We start from the raw sequence: 16,629 nt of genomic DNA on the forward strand, positions 1-16,629 counted from the left end.
TGAAACTCGCGAACTCAATTTCCGGTGATGTGAGTGTGCTAAGAATTACCGGATGTAAAACCAAACATATGCCAAATATAATCACGTGGAACTTTCGAAGCTTACATGAAGCAGGAAAATTTCATAACACAGCCCTATTGCACTGTTCTTGTAATAATACAATATAATACAGGCACAACACAAGTGTTGCCGTCATACTTGTATATACTTGTATATACTTGTATATACTTGCATATACTCGTATTTACTTGTATATACTTGTATATACTTGCATATACTTGCATATACTCGTATATACTTGTATATACTTGTACTTGTACATATGTGCAGTAAGTTACTGCATGTTATGTATATAACAGTAAGTTACAATGCTAACCTCAAAATGTTTGTAATCAAGCTATGTGACGTTAAAAGTTGAAATCACTTGGTAGCAAAGCATAGTTCTATAAAGTTCCATAGCCACAGCCACAGGCTGTAGTATTAAGTGTTGCTTAGCTCTGGAATTTCGCTAATCAGGAAGAAAGTAATTTATTAATTGTAACAACCGATTTTTTAAGGCCCCTAGGTCATTTAATAGGATGTACATTTTCAAATTACGAAATTCTTCATCTTTTAATCCCAACTACTTGTGCTCTTAGATTATTTTAATATTCCATTAGACTATGTGAAACGATTAGTCAAGTCTTTCGGTATAGTAGAAATGGGAAATCATTTGTTTATTTATTTTTGCATAATATATTTTTCTACTTTAATTTGCACATTCTACTCAAACATATAAATTACTAAAGATAATTGCAATTTAGATATATTTAGTTGGATACTGAAGTCCTCGGAGACAATGGATCAATCAATCACAAAATGCAGTTTCAGTTTATGCAAATGGTCAAATCTTTGCATATGCTGTAGGCTACGATCCGTCTAAAGGTCATGAATAATTCAATCCTGCCACAAATCTTTCTCAGATCTTGTTACGAAGACTTAAAACCACGTACCACTTAAATATTTATGTTGTTTTTGAAACCCGATTTTCAAAAACTTAAATTTATTGCAGAGAAGTTAAATAAAGATCCGATCAATATCACGATGTTTTATGAAATATTCTAGCTTATCATTAACCAATCGGAGAAAGACGTCAACAGCAACGCAGATCTAGTGATGACTACCATCGCTGCCGCCTTGATGACCGTGATGATCATTACTTTTCATTAATGTCTCTGCAGCAACGGTGAGCGCAGCAAGACCCAAGCTGTAAACAAAACACTGGATCATGAACACGCTCAAGCGTTGTGCATGCGTTTCCCACTGTGCAGCATTATAACGACAAACCTCATTACTAAAAATATAACAAACTACAATTTTATTCTTTTATTATCATCATCTTTTTAACCATTGCTGTCATTGAATTGCAGCTTTTTTTTTCTTCTTAAATTATATGCCTAAAAACAAACAAAATCTAATTTGAGACCTGACCTTTTTTTAATGTTTAATAGAAAACTGTTTAAAACATTTCAAACTATGAACATGTGATTAATTTCGCATTCTTTTTGTTCATGCTTATTCAAAGCTTTGACATTTATTGAAGGCAACTTTGTTCTCTTTTTATTCTCAACACGTGGTATTTTTTTTAATAAACCTTGTAAGGAAAAAAAACCAGCTAACGGTTTTTAGCGAGAAATCAAAGCCATCTAACAAGCGCACAAACAAGTTAGACAAAGTGAATAATTGCTAAATAAAACGAAAAATATTATAAAACAAATTGGAAAAAAAAAAAAATAAATAAAATATAAGGTAACATTTTATATTATATAAATTGGTATTATGTAATTGGTATTATGTGTTAAATAACTTAGATAAGAAGATTCATCTGACACTCTTTCCCTGAAAATCTCGTTGGTGTCTCCTTAGTTCCCAGATATTTTGCGTATTAGAAGAAATTATTTTTAGTCAACTTAGATATCAAAATAGGCATTTGAATGAATTTGTTGCTTATATATTGAGTCCAAGTTGCTACCTTTTTTCGTAGAGTTAGATGAGTCAGAGGTTGTGGAAGGTTTGCTGTACCAATGTAGTGGTTCTCCTTCACGCTTTTTCTTTGATCGGACCGCAGGTTCGTTCCATACCAGTATCTGTCAGTCCTATCTCTATTTGCCCCTCTACCTCACTGCCTGTGTTGTTTTTCATCATGTTTGCGGTCGCTTCTAAAAGTTCGTCTACTGGTTTACCCTACTCTTACTTACGTCGGTCGCCTCAAAACCTAAGAAGTCCCCTCTCCCTGTCTGTATATTCTTGTCGCGAACAATTTATTTATTCATTATCTCCGTTATTTACCTATATATCCTGTTGTTCGCAAAATATAAAAACAATGCAATAATGCAATAATTTCACATTCGCATTTCATTCACACTTGATGCAACACGTCATCTCTGCAAACGGCAACTGGATAATTTTTGTGTTTTACCGGCGTTAGTGAAAAAAAAAAGAAAGAGAATTTAAATATTTAAAAAAAGGAAAAGAGGTTTAATAAAGTAATAAAATAACCAAAGAAAAACATGTTAAAGGAAGAAAAGGGGGGAAGGAAAAGGAATCTCTCGTGACCAATCTCGAGATCAATTTGTACGATTGCCTTTCGAAGTGCAATTTCGTCTTTTTTGTCGAAACGTGCGCAGACGCAGAAGGAAATCGTATCAATATTAACTCCTATCTCTATTTTTATGATTACTTGAAGGATTTCAATATGTACGACTTAGAGGGGCAGAGCCAAACTGTTTTTCAGCTCTGCTGCCAATGCCAACAATTTTGTTACGAATAATGAATGAAAAGAATTTAAAGGCGTACATACCGAGGTCTTTCACTGAGAGATTTGGAGTCATTCGAAACATCCCATGCACATACAGTGTCAATGATATACTTAAAAATGCCGTATTCGATAATCCGATTAAGTCCGATGTCCGTTCTCAAAGAAGAAATCCCAACAACAAAGATGAGTGGATTCCCACAACCAGCATCAAAGTTGGCTTCAAAGGGAGAGCCCTCCCTAAGGCAATAAAATTTAATTATTGTAATCTGCCGGTAAAATACTTTGTACCCACTTTAAAGCAGTGCTTTAAGTGGTAGATACGGTCACGTGTCAAAATTCTGCAAAGCTAAAGAGGGCAGGTGCCTTAACTGTGGGAAATCTCCGAAGTGTGTGAACTGTGAGACGATGAAGTGCTTGTCCTGTGGTTCAGGTGAGCACAACACTCTCAATAAATGTTGCCCTAACGGGAAACTTGAATCAAATATCAACAGGATCATGGCAATTAAAAATCTCTCGTATAAAGACGTAAGAGAGAATTTTTCCGCAAATTATTTCAAATGTCTCGTTGACATCACCTATGACGACAATTTCCCTCCACTGGGGAACAGGTCTGCAATTTCGACCAAGGATGATAATCAAAAGACCAACAAAATTTTAACCAAAAATAAATATAATGCTGTCGTCAAAAGGATATCGGTTCCTTCCAAATCTCATCTCAGTTCACCCATCAAGCATTCTCTCAATTCACCACCCAAGCCGTCTGGAGGAAGTCTTCGGCGTCCGATAATTTCAAACAACTATTTGCGATCCTCAGAACTTGAAAGATTAATTTTCGCGATTCAAGAAAGTATCTGTCCGATGATCCCTCATAATCTTATTAAATAATTTGAAGAAAAAATGTCTGTCTGTGCCATTTCTTGCCTGGTTCAAGCACCCAGCACTAAGAGGAAATCCGCCGGGATTCCTTCTCAAGTTTAAATATGATGTCCGTTTTACAATATAGTATCCAAAATGTTCGACGTAACCTGTCGTTTTTGGACTTTTACTTGAACTCAAACAAGGTTGATTTCTGCATCTTAAGTGAAGTTTTTCTAAAAGATGAAAATTGTTTCGAAGTTAAAGTTTCGAATTATGCCTCAGCCACCAAATGCCGAAATGATGGCTATGGTGGTGTTAGTATATTAGTTAAGAAAGGTGTCAATTTCAGACGTATTCCCTGTAACTCTGCCGTTGACACCATCATCATCAAAACCATCAACCTGAAACCGAATCTTTTCATAGCCTCATGCTACTTTCTACCCAGTCTCGATGTGCAAACCTTTCGTGATGAGATTCAGAGATTATGCGACTTTCTTGACGGTGAACAAAATGTGATTCTAGCTGGAGATTTCAATGCAAGACACCGCGTGTGTGGCGATCAAGTCTCTACCAACAAAGGCAAAATCCTTGTAAATGCCGTCAATTCCAGCAGTTTCAGTGTCTTAAATAACGGTAATACTACCTTTCACTGTAACCGGAGCGGTCGCACGGCGAGCAGTGTCTTGGATCTAACTTTCTCGAACTCAACTATTTTATCTTTCAACTGGAACACGTCCAATGTTTCCATTGGCAAAAGTCAGCACTCCCCCATTATATTCCACAGTTGTAACAATTCCGTCAAGAAAATAGGAAATTTCACACAACTTCCTTATGGACCGTCTGTCTAAAGTTAATCTTCCTTCTGATTTATCATCAATTCAAAGTGCCTTTCAGTCTGTCATCATGTCTGCTAGAACCAACTTCCCTGACATTGAGTCCTTGTCACCTAAACCTTGGTGGAATCCTTCCCTGTCAACACTTTTCCGCAAATACCAAGCTGCAAAAAAAAAAGATGCGTAAATGTGCCAATCCAGCCAACTACATTGAATACATAAAAACACTGAAAGAATGGTTGTCTGCAGTAAGAAGGGCGAAAAGGACACATAGAGCTATCGCGATTAAACATTTATGTGGTAACGGCATCCCACGTTCTTTCTGGAACTATATCAATGGTCATCGACTTTCTAGTTGAAAATTAAGCGGTTGTGCTGTATGGAATGACCATGATAACAAAAAATACTTGGATATGCTTAAGAGCTACATTCCAAGTGTCAATCGGATTATAATACCTTCAATGCCTTTCAGTAGTCGCAGCATCACACCCTTTCCATTGCATGAGCTAATGTATGTTTTACATTCCAGAAAGAGAGCTACTGCTGCAAGTTGTGATGGAGTCAACATGCAGCATGCTCAGACCACTATCTGGAGGAAGCTTTAGCATTCTTTTGCATGCAATTAACAACTGCTGGTCCACCAACTTTATACCCTCTGATCTGCGTTGCATCAAAATAGTTCCCATTCCCAAGCCAGGTAAAGACTCAAATGATTTAAGTAGGTTCAGACCAATTTCACTGATATCTGTATTCATAAAGACTATCAACCTCATGGTTAGGGAGAGACTAACTGCTTTCCTGAAAACTGAGAACATTATTCCAGCTCGTTCTTACGCCTATCAAATCTACAAATATATGCGTTAATAAACTGTGTTTTCTCATAGCCAACTTAAAAAAAGCAGGGAAAATGGTTGTCATGCTCTCCCTTGACATCAGCAAAGCCTATGACTGTGTCAACTTGATTAAGCTTGGTAGAATTCTCTTAAACTTTTCAATTCCTCTTCAAATGCGGCTGTGGATACTTAATTTTTTATCCAAGCGTGTGTTGGTGATGGGTACCGAAAAAGTTGAAATATGCGGTGGTATCCCACAAGGCAGTTGTTTAAGCCCCATACTCTTCAATTTATACGCAGCTTCTTTGCACGATCTTCAAGATGACAAAACTCATATTTTTCAATATGCAGATGATTTTCTAATTGTATCTGCGGACTCATCTTTTTCAGCAGCTGTCAATAACCTCTCGATGAAAGCGAACTTGTTTTTCGATGCATGCGCTGATCTTAATTTATATTTTAAACCCACCAAAACAAATACTTTTTTATTTTGCCAAAGGTTCTAAACGTGAAATCAGACTTCTTATCAAAGGTACCCAAGTTAAACAGGTAAAATCTCTTCGATTTCTTGGGAGAATTTTAAATGACAGCTTAACCCTTCGTGGGCATTATGAAAAGGCGTTCAAAGATTGCCAGTCTGAATGCAACGTCATCAAACTCATGACAAACAATCAGGCAGGCTTGCCTCCCAAAAATGCTTTGACCGCGTTTACAAATCTCTAGTCAGATCCAAAATTGAATTTGGACATTCCACATGTTGCAATTTCCCAAAATATATTGAAAAACGTATACAAGCATTTGAAAACCGAATGTTAAAGCGTTGTACTGGACTGACCCCCTCAACTCCTCAACATATTCTCAATGTTATATCTGGTGAATGGCCAGTTTCCGAAAGAGCCCTTTTTTGCACTGCCAAGGAGTTAATTAAAGTCAAGATGATAAATCCTTTCTTTTTCAGGAAATTATATCTCTCAGTGACACTGTCACTTGCAGCTATACTTTTTGCTGTCAAAAACTTCGTCATATTTTTGATAAGTTAGATTCAATTCCCCCCTTGAATTAATTTCATTACCAGCAAATGCGGAGTCTTCATGAACATTCTCGAACCGATCTCTACCTCAAAACAAAATGTCAACTTCTCTCGTATAAGGTTGTTATGCCAAGAAAAGATCCTTTTTTATTACAACAACGGATACGATATATATGCCACTGACGGTTCCCTCGGACATAATGTATCTGGCTTCTCGGTCGTGAAACATCTATCTGAAACAGTACATCGAGTTAAGTGGAAGAGGAACTTTCCTCTACTTTTATTGAGTTGCTCGCCAGTCGATATGCTATCATGGTTGCTATTTCCGATGGTATCAGACGTTTTGTTATTTTTTCCGACAGCAGGTCTGCTCTACTTCTAATAAATAAAAGAGATGCAGAAAATCAATATGTGCAATTCGCAACCACATCCTTCAACAGCTAAACGACGAATTTAAAGTAATCGCGCGCGTTAAATCCAATCGTCTTTTCTATAAATTAAACCCCACATTTCAATTCGAACCCTTCTATGTTTCTTCTTTTAATTCCTGGGAAATCAAAATTCTTTAGACTCATGAGTGGTCACACTTATGACAAAGTTTATTTAAAAATGATTCGCGCTATACCATGTGATGTTTGTGAAGTTTGCAATGTTGTTGAGTATGCTGAGCATCTAATCTTCAGATGTCACACGCTTGATGGCATTAGAGATTCCTTTAGCTTCTTCAAGTTATATGGCTGTCTCCTCGATCTCTTTGCAGCAAAAAGTGTACGTCATCTCGGGGAACTAACTTGCTTTATTAGAAAAGCCAATTTATCCTTCTAGAATTTTTCTTTTTCCTCCTCTTTCCTTTTTTTCCTTTTTTTTTGCGTTCAATCGTTTTCAATTTCCATGACATTCCTTTTCGTTTTCAGCCAAAATTTGCAACACTGGCTGACTTTCAAGAACTCAACAAGCACACTTACACACACACACACACAATTTCATTTAACATGCTCACTCCAGTTATTACGGCCGCTCTTATTTTTTTGTTACGGTTTATACATAATCGTGACTAAAAATTACAACAGTTTATTATTTGGACATATAAGCCACAAATCTATTGGCTTAGTCCATCTCTGTTCAACATACCAAAAAAAAAAAAGAACGTTAGTTTCTTTATTCGATATATAACAGACGGCGCTTGCGGACGCTGCGGAAAACTTCCGGTACTGGTGCTCGGTTGTGGCTGAATGCGCCTTACGACAAACGCAGCCGGATGCTTACGCCAGTATATTAATGACGTCATCGATTTTTTAGCTGATTTTTATGCGCTCAAGAAGATTAAGGTAGAATTTTGGAAAATGCAAAAAACAAAATTTGATGTAAATTATATTTATAAAATGGCTGAACTTTAAGAGCACTCAAACCCAAAATGGTTTGAGTGAAGACACCTTTGGCGTTGTCTTAAAAGGAGCTGTTTTGCAATATTTGGCTATGGAAATGTCACGCGGAAATTCTAGAGACAACAAGGCCGTAGCGCGCTACTTACCTCGGCTGTATAATAACCCTTCATCTCTACAGCAGGACACAAGGCCGAACTTATTTGCATAACTACTACTTTGATTTTCTGCTCCCTCTTTCTTTTTTGGTCATCACCCAACCCAAAGAAATTTACTGAGTGCGTTGGTCATATGCTATGTACTGACGCTGCAGGAGCAATATTCTTTTCAATGTATGGCAATTTACTCAACAAGTCGTCGGCACTGCACGACTTTTGCGACGAATTTTGCGAGAGTGATCAAATTAATTTAACAATTTGCATGTTGCTACCGATCGCGAGCGACAACTGCCTATCCTTTGAGTTCATATTTCCCTTACGCCTTAAATATTAGTTGCTTGGCTAAGTTCACATCGCCAAAGATAGCGGCCACCTCAACACTTTTCTTAACACTTAATGCCTCTTGTGGCTCCACCGATTTTGTATTTGCATTAATATTAAAAAGCTCGCAGCCCAAACCCAGTTTTTGAAATATTTTGCAACCGTTTGACATTCTCTTCTATACGTTTGAGGATGTACTTCCATTCAGTTTGCTTGCAGTACTGGCTCTTTCGCAACTATGTGTCACACCAGGTGGTATCTGAGGGAAAATTTCCCGAGTCTTCCTCGCCGCTCTCGTTTTGATCTTCCTCCTCTACCATCTAGCAGTAACATTTTTCGTCCGATTTACAGGAAATATAAGAACTACGTTTGTTGTTATTATTTTTAAGTTTATTTTTTTCCGAATTCTTAGAATGCTTCCGATCGGTTTTTCGACGCAAATAATTATTGATTTGTTTTGCACGTAGACTGCAATAACATCGGTCACCAGACGTGCAAGTGCAAGCTTCCGAGTCGTAGCTGCTTTCGGAACATGATACGTATCCGTGATTATCACAATTACATAAGATTATAAAGCTTTTTTCATAATGTTGAAGTAAACTTGTGCCTGGCTTACCTCTACTTACCCACTTCTACTGTTTCTATTCATCTCGAGAAAGGCATTTTCTTGCGAAACCACTGAAACATTTGAACCACTCGTAGTTAGTCAATTTCGCTGCTGTTGTTGCGGTTGATGTAATTAGTGATGCGTGGCATGAATATCCTGCCGGGATGTAGTTGTAGGCGATTGTATAATAGTAATTGCCGGTGGTTCGGATTTACGTTGGTTGGCCGGCTCCTTGTTGCACGGTGGTTTCGACGACTTCCCACAACAAAAGCGAAACTGGCCCAACTGAAAAACCTCTTTTAAATTTTTTGTACCAAAGATTGCTGTTTTCACTTTTTTCTACAACGGAGGCAAATCAAATGATTAAAGAGCTTCAGAGAGATAGGTTTGTGTACATTGATGAGAATAACACTAACCTGTGAAACGTTCGAGCTTGTTTTTTGTTTTTGTTTTTTTTTCACTAAAGGCGCATAATATTTTTCGATCTTTGAAACAATTCATCCTTTGTCAAGGTAATTGCCAATTTCAGCAGAAACTCCTTATATGCAAGCGGAACTCGTTGAAAAGTTCACTGAAACGGAGTGGAGAAATACAAACATAATTCAAAATAAAATTGGGGGAAAAAAATCGCCGCATTGAGTCCCGTCATAAGTATTTATGAGTGCTCCTTGCAACTATGTGTACAGTAAATGCGGCCTTATGAAAATTGAAAGATATTTCTTCGATTTTCTTACATGATATAGGCCTTCAAAGAAATTTATATCCAAGGAAAAATTTACTGCTCATTTTAATGGCTTGCACATATTCAGCGATTACATTCAACACAACGCAGGCAGTAGCTCGGGCGATGCTGCTTCTATTACTTCAACTGCAGTCACTGGCAAAAGTTTTGCAAATCTCACTTATGCTGACTACCAGATAACAGCGAAAGATTTGGAAGAGAAACTTCGGAATGTTAGTCGCATTATGTTATGGCACGGCTTTAGTGTTAGGGCAGCCACCGTCAATTTAAAATTGAATATTGGCGGCAATATACGGTTTAAATTTGCCAGCTCTCGTCCCATTATCATAAAGGCGAAGCAAAAAGGTCACAGCAGATCCGTAAATATTGTCAGCGGTTCAGGTCTGGAAAGAGAAGAGCTCTTACAAAAGTTGTGTTTTAGCCATTATTGCGATATACTACGATGCAGATTACACTTTTACTGGATAACTGCGGTCCTTTTGTTTACCCGTGTGGTCAACGAAGAATTCCTGGATTGCTTATTCATTTTTGTTTCCTCCAGGCAGCGACTGCTCCGTTACAAAATCCCCTCTTATACGTTGTTTTGATTTATGTATAATCTGCATTGTTAGACGGTAAGCTACTTCCAAGCTACTTCGTACTTGTACACTAACGCTTTGTAATATATAGGGGCACGTTATATCTAACTCCGTTTACAAATGTTTGCTGTTTATATACAGTCTTTATTATCTCTGAGTCAAAAGAAGGCTTGCTAAGTTGAGTGAAATAGGTTTATACCACCCGTTGATTTGTATATATTTTGCAGCAAAGGAAGGCCTAAAAAAAATTAATTTTTCATTAAGACATTTAAACAAAAACCTTTTCTTTTGGAAATAGATGTAGAATTAACCAATTTCATAAGATTGCGGCTTAAAAGATCGGTGAAGCGTCAGAAGAGGGATAAAAGGTATTATGTTAAATCAATATATTAACAGTTTACTCTACGTTGTTTCTTCTTAGGCTTCAGTTTTTCAGTGATTTTCGTTTCGCCCGGTAAAAAGGAGACGCACAAAAAAGGAAGTGGTGAAGTAATTGGCGGAGCGAGTAGTTTTGACGTTGAGTTACGATGGGCTATGTGCAACTGATTCGTGTAGGTGAGGTGGTTGTTTGCAGTCCTTCTTCGTGCTGAAAGATCGAAAATGTAAGAATGACTCTGCCCAATGAAAGTTTTAAAAGCACAAAATAGACTGGTCAAACTAAAGCAGCTCCAGCTGCTTTTTATCTCATCTTATCATTTTATGAAATCTGATGAAATCTGATTAGCGGTTTTCCTTTCTCTTCCTTGTACTATGTGCGTCAGGACAATTGTAGCTGTGCTTGACTCAAATAGAAAGAAAAGAGCGGTTGCTTAATGTAGGGTAGCTTCGTAATTCTCTATTGAATGGCTTCAATTCTATAGAACTTTCTAAGTGATGCCAATCAAGCAAAAATCACGCTATCGTTTGCATTAATTATGAAAGTGAAGTCAAGCTTCCACTTTGGATGAATTCTACATAGTTTTTATCGAATTTTTGCGGAATTTTCTATGGAGTACGACAAAAAAGAATTACGTGAAAAGAAAGCTTGGATAAAAACTAAACAGCCTTAGTTCACAATCAATGAATTCAAACATTATTTAAAGGCTCCAAGGGTTAGGCATTGCTGCAAAATGCTCATCCGTTAACTTGATGTGTGTAGAGCTATCCCTTCTTTTGAGGTTTTAGTTCCGATTGAAAACCTGGGAATTCTGTTAAATAAACCATTCTGGCCTGGTTGATCTTTAATTAAGAAATTCATTCCTCGACATCGGCTTCGTAATATTTATTTGGTGGTTCTTCCACACTCAAAAATCTAACTGTTTCTTCAAACCAAGTAGGGGCCTAAACTCAAAAATTCGATCTACTTTCCTAAATGCAGTGGGCACGGAGTTTATTCGTTTAGCTTTCACTGAAACCTGATTAAAGCCTGAAAAATATTCGCCGGAACTTTCTCACAATTCTTTCTAAGTTTTCAGAAAAGATGGATTGGATCGCACTGGTGGTGATGTCTTAATTATCATATCTGCTGCAGTTCCGTCCTATTCCTGAATGTCCTATTTCTCTAAACGTTGCATTCATTGCCATTCAGGCGAAAATTCCTAGTATACATTTATATGTAACTTGCTCCTATATTTCCACAAATGCGGATATCTCTACTTATAAGAAACACACTGCCCTCATATGTGACGTGGCCGAAAAGTCTAAACCTACTGAAATAGTTGTAGCTTTGGAGGAATTCAATTTGCGGTGACTTTGGCGGTAATTTTGACTCTATGACCCCTTTTAACATCTGATGGACCTATTCTGGTTTTTAATGAATTATTCGATCGCTGTTCAACTTATAGTTTACCTGAGGATTGGTATTATTCAGCAATTTGCATTGCCTTTTATTACAGGCATGATCATCCATTGAACTACTCTAACATGGAAAATCCAACTTTGTCCAATATATATTAAGATTTTAACAAAATTAATATTTTACTGCGTAAGTCTCACTTGATTTGTCTGCTAGAAATATTGACACTTTACTGTCTTCGTTCTATAATGTATTAAACCATCCGGTTTGATCAACCAATTTCTTCGTTTACGTTAAAAAGTCTGAGAAGTCCTAAGAGTTCTTATTGGAAAATTTAGCACACAATGCCAAATTGACTTGCTGACAACCTAATGTAAGATAAGAGATACACGTTTTCATATTTCTTGGATATTGTCAAGAAATGATTTAAAAATTCATACGACTCTAATAATAGTAATGAAATCGAAAAGCGAAGCGCCGTTATTGTTGTACGATGTCTTCAATGGAGGTGTGAAAAACCGTAGACATTTAAATGCGTGGACGAAGTTATTGAGGTCTGCATGTCTTTCTAGCAAAGCAGAGAGAAGATTTGCATATCAATACGCTAACCAAAACAATTACATAGCGAACGATCGATTATGTTGTAAAAACCGACCGTATTAGCAACATGAGTATACGTCCTTTGTGAACCTGTTTAAGCATCAATTGATCCGATTATTTCGCCTGATTCATATTTGAATATATCTTCGGTAGAAAAGTTAACAAATGGATTTGTGTTTACACTGTTATAACCCGAGATTCCAATTTATTATTATTATCAATTTCGCCAGAGAAATAAATTCTAAGACTAAACTCTTAAAAGCACTAGCATCTAAGGCTATCGGCTTTTATTAAAAACTCTACCGCACTTGAAATTCGAACCCACGACCATTGACTTGCTAGTCGAGATTCTTGGCCTTCGGCCACTCAGGCGGATCAGATTCCATTTATTAGCTAAAATTTATATAATAAATCGAATAAAATATTTTTTACAAACAACAACAAACAAATAATATAACCACAAATGTATTGTCTTCAAACTTCTTGGCCATATTAAATCCCTGAAAACTTGTAAAACATACAAATTTTTTTTGTGACCTTAAAATCTCTGATATGGGGGAAAAATTATTTAAAAGTAACTTAATCCGCGAAATTCAGAGATCTTCCCAAGCGTTCGGAAAGAGTGCATGTGTCAAATGAAATCCGTTAAGATGCCGAAGGCGTTATCTGTTGATTTATAATTTATTTAATGCATCCAGCACACCTTATAAAAACTAAAAATGATTTCGTCTCAATCCCATTCATCTGTTTCTCATTATATCTTTAATGACTTCTTTCGAACTATTGAAAGCAACTGATGTAAACCCCTATTATTCATTCTCCCCAATTCGATCGTTTCGTTTCAAACGTCATCCGCTTTTTTAGTTTCATATTTTACTTAAAATGGAAACGAAATTTAAGCACTTCACACAATGCATTTGCAAAATATCTCTTTTATATGAATTATATTTCAGCAACCGAATGCAAGAATTATGTTCAACTAAATATGAACACGTACGATCAAATCATATTTAGACATTTGAGTTGCAAATGCATTCATTGTATTTAGTAGCCTACGCTTTTCAATTCGTATTTTCGACAAGTAATTTTCATCAATTCCATGTTGTTTCTCTGATTGCATGAACCATTTCGATTCTGCGTACGAGCCGCCTTTTTGACAATAGTAGGTTTTGACAGCCTAATTTGGCAATTAAATCATTCTGTCTTTCTTTTGCCATTTATCAAGTTTCCGGTATGTATGTAGATTTCGTGATATCAATGTAATTTCTTAAAAGTACTAGTTAATTGCGGGGACTTAACTGAAATATAAATTCAGAATGCAATGAAGATATCTAAACAAGGAAAATGTAAAATTTTAAAAGGATTTATTGCCATCTCACGGAAGATGCTTTCGGATAAAATTTAACCAACATAAAATGTTTAATAAGAGCAAGAAATGTACTGTTTACAATAACTTTTTCTTTAAATGTTTTAGTAAAATATGGCTGATACTCAAGCTACTCCTGCCGCTATCCCTACTGCAAAAGCAACCAAAGTTTCTAAGACATCCAAAGCTGCCAAACCAGCTAAAATAGAAAAGGCTACGGACGTTAAATCAACTGCCAAATACAAACGGCACGGTCGTTTATTTGCTAAGGCAGTTTTCACTGGCTATAAACGTGGTTTAAGAAATCAACATGAAACTCAAGCTATTCTGAAGGTTAGTTTGCTTCTTCGTTCGTTCATTTCTATGCTATTTAAAATTCTTCCAGGTTGAGGGTTGTCGCCGCAAGGAACATGGTATATTCTACGTCGGCAAACGTTGCGTTTATGTATATAAAGCAGAGACTAAGAAGTGTGTCCCTCAGCATCCAGAACGTAAGACTAGAATCCGTGCTGTTTGGGGTAAAGTGACACGTTTACACGGAAATAGCGGTGCTGTGCGAGCTCGTTTTAGGAGAAACTTACCAGGTCATGCTATGGGCCATCGAGTACGTATCGTAAGTGTCTGAGTATCGCAAATTGGGGAACGAAAATTTTACCCTGATGTAAATCACGGTTTGGTAGCCTCCCTGCTTAATTTTGTTACATTATGAACTTTATAATTCCATGTCTGTGGAGTGTAGATTCGAAATCTATGTTAGGATATTTTAAGCTCTCCTCCCGTAATCTTGAGTACAGTTGAAGCTTGATGTCTTGGGGTATCTTTGCTAAATATTTAATAAATTGCAAATGTGATATTTAATCTCTTAATGGGTTGGCAAAATTAGCATTTCTAGTAATGTTTTAGAATACCGTAGCTGCTATTAACACATGTTGATGTTTAACCCTAGCTCATCTTCTATTTATCTCTAGATGCTGTATCCATCCAGAATCTAAGTTGCGTTCAACAAACTTGGCTGTGTGTGATCCCATGGTGTAATATGATAAATAATAAAAATTGCGGTTTTTAATACAAAAAGCACAAATTTAAATTTTGGATTTATTTAAGTTACTGAAAAGGTGGAAAGCTTTCCTTGAGGAAAGAGTTTCAACATTTATGTAAGTGTAATGGCATATAGTTAAGATCAACGCAAGGGATTGAAGTTTAATAAAACGCAGCATCAGTGTTAAAAAGCAAATTTAGTGCCTTATTTGATTTGGTTAGATAATATATAAAATACAAATAAGTTTATTCGCTCAAAACCATTACTAAAGTCAGTTTTTATCACGCTGGAGCCAAAGACAACAGTTGAAACATTACTTTTGACGTTAGTTTGCTTGGTACATTTAGGCAATACATTCCATATTGGATATCTCTTCAAATCTTACCCATTATTCTTCACGCTTAAGAACAAGAGTTCGTCACCCTGAGGTTTAAAATAAGCGACGTGATTTTATCAAAATCATCCGGCAGTTTTGCTTTAAAAAGCTCATTAAGCTGACAAAGCGTCTTCGAAAATCAGCGGAGTTTAGGAAACGAAATAAACAATTTCAAATTAAACTAATAATTCAAATCTAAAAGTTTTTCTGTTCAGCCAATTAACCAAAAACTCGCTGAGATGTGTAAAAAAGTTCCAATGTAAACACAGAGTTTTTTGTTTGAGCAAAGTAGGGGTTACATTTGATATATAATTAGTATTATGTATTTGATTAGTATGTTGTCAATTTTGCGTGTTATATGTCCGCCACGTTTTTTTTTTTTTTAATTTTTTTTAAAATGTGCATAATACTGGTTGACTAATGATTGGCGGCGGATTTAGTTGGTAAAGACTGCTAAGATTGGCGGAACTCTTGATGATCTATAGCCTAATATTTCTCACCTCTTCTGTTATACAAAGGGCAAATGGAAGTTTTTGAACACCCGAAGTTCCTTTCCTGCTTCGTCTTTTGCGCATCGAAAGCGTATATCGATTAATGTGGGCATAAACGAGGTTGCTTTCGCAATATCAAATGAAAAAGGACCCGGAAATAGAGTCGTAATACTCTCGTAACAACAACGAATAATGTGTTGATCACATGTATATTATAATTTTCTATATACTCCTGGCTATTTGCAAAGAATTTGCTAAACATTTTTACAGTTTTACTTTACTATCAGCAACATCTTGTGCTAAGTCGAAAGAATGTGAATATGGTGTTCGCTTTGTGGTTGATGTGACGAAGGTTATAATTACTGATTTGGATACTAGTATATATTTGATTGATGTTGATTTATTAAAAAATTTCCTTCAACGCAACTGCTTTTCATTTCTGTTAACTCTTTTTGTACCCACCACTATAAGATGGGGGTATACTCATTTTGCTTTCTTTTCATAATATATGTAACACTGAAAAGGATGCCGCGAAAACGCTATAAAGCGCATATATTCTTAGTCAGCGTGAAATTCTGAGTTGATTTGGACACATCTGTCCATTTGTGTGGTGTGCTGTAGACACTTCTTGTCGCAAAAATGAAGATATCAAGTTGAAATTTGATAGCAACATTGAAAGTTTCTGCACGCAGGTTGGTATTGAAAATGGCCCAAATCTGTAAGAATAGAAGCACGCAGTGGACCATAAACCGAAAGCAACCCGGCTTTTCTTATAAAACATTTATGATTTGGAAAAGTTAGAAGATTGAAATTTTTCGTATTTACTTTACCAAAGATTCTACTC

The 16,629-nt window shown here is 36.4% G+C and overlaps 1 protein-coding gene and 1 pseudogene across 3 annotated transcripts; one reads left to right on the forward strand and one right to left on the reverse strand.

The window, feature by feature from the left end:
• Positions 1–8,020: 8,020 nt before the first annotated feature.
• LOC119642074 lies at positions 8,021–12,027 on the reverse strand (annotated as a pseudogene).
• A 1,615-nt stretch (positions 12,028–13,642) lies between these two features.
• LOC119642088 (60S ribosomal protein L35a) lies at positions 13,643–14,966 on the forward strand. 3 transcript variants are annotated; one of them, XM_038041063.1, is made up of 4 exons: positions 13,643–13,744; positions 13,988–14,212; positions 14,265–14,492; positions 14,848–14,966. In XM_038041063.1, exons 2-4 carry the CDS (start codon positions 13,994–13,996, stop codon positions 14,869–14,871), a joined length of 471 nt encoding a protein of 156 aa, XP_037896991.1. In that variant the 5' UTR covers positions 13,643–13,744; positions 13,988–13,993; the 3' UTR covers positions 14,872–14,966. The 3 variants fall into 3 exon arrangements, with proteins under 3 accessions (XP_037896991.1, XP_037896993.1, XP_037896992.1); XM_038041065.1 differs by having other exon boundaries at positions 14,265–14,483; XM_038041064.1 differs by lacking the exon at positions 13,643–13,744 and adding an exon at positions 13,767–13,859.
• The last annotated feature ends 1,663 nt before the right edge of the window (positions 14,967–16,629 follow it).

This window comes from Glossina fuscipes, unplaced genomic scaffold (assembly GCF_014805625.2).
Source record: "Glossina fuscipes isolate IAEA_lab_2018 unplaced genomic scaffold, Yale_Gfus_2 213, whole genome shotgun sequence".
NCBI classification, from domain to species: domain Eukaryota; kingdom Metazoa; phylum Arthropoda; class Insecta; order Diptera; family Glossinidae; genus Glossina; species Glossina fuscipes.

What these genes read in the sequence shown, in the direction of transcription:
- LOC119642088 (XM_038041063.1), top strand. Translation starts at nt 13,994, where the DNA reads ATGGCTGATACTCAAGCTACTCCTGCCGCTATCCCTACTGCAAAAGCA. An exon ending in AAACTCAAGCTATTCTGAAG is followed by an intron (nt 14,213 to 14,264) that starts GTTAGTTTGCTT and finishes AAATTCTTCCAG; the next exon opens with GTTGAGGGTTGTCGCCGCAA. An exon ending in TGGGCCATCGAGTACGTATC is followed by an intron (nt 14,493 to 14,847) that starts GTAAGTGTCTGA and finishes ATTTATCTCTAG; the next exon opens with ATGCTGTATCCATCCAGAAT.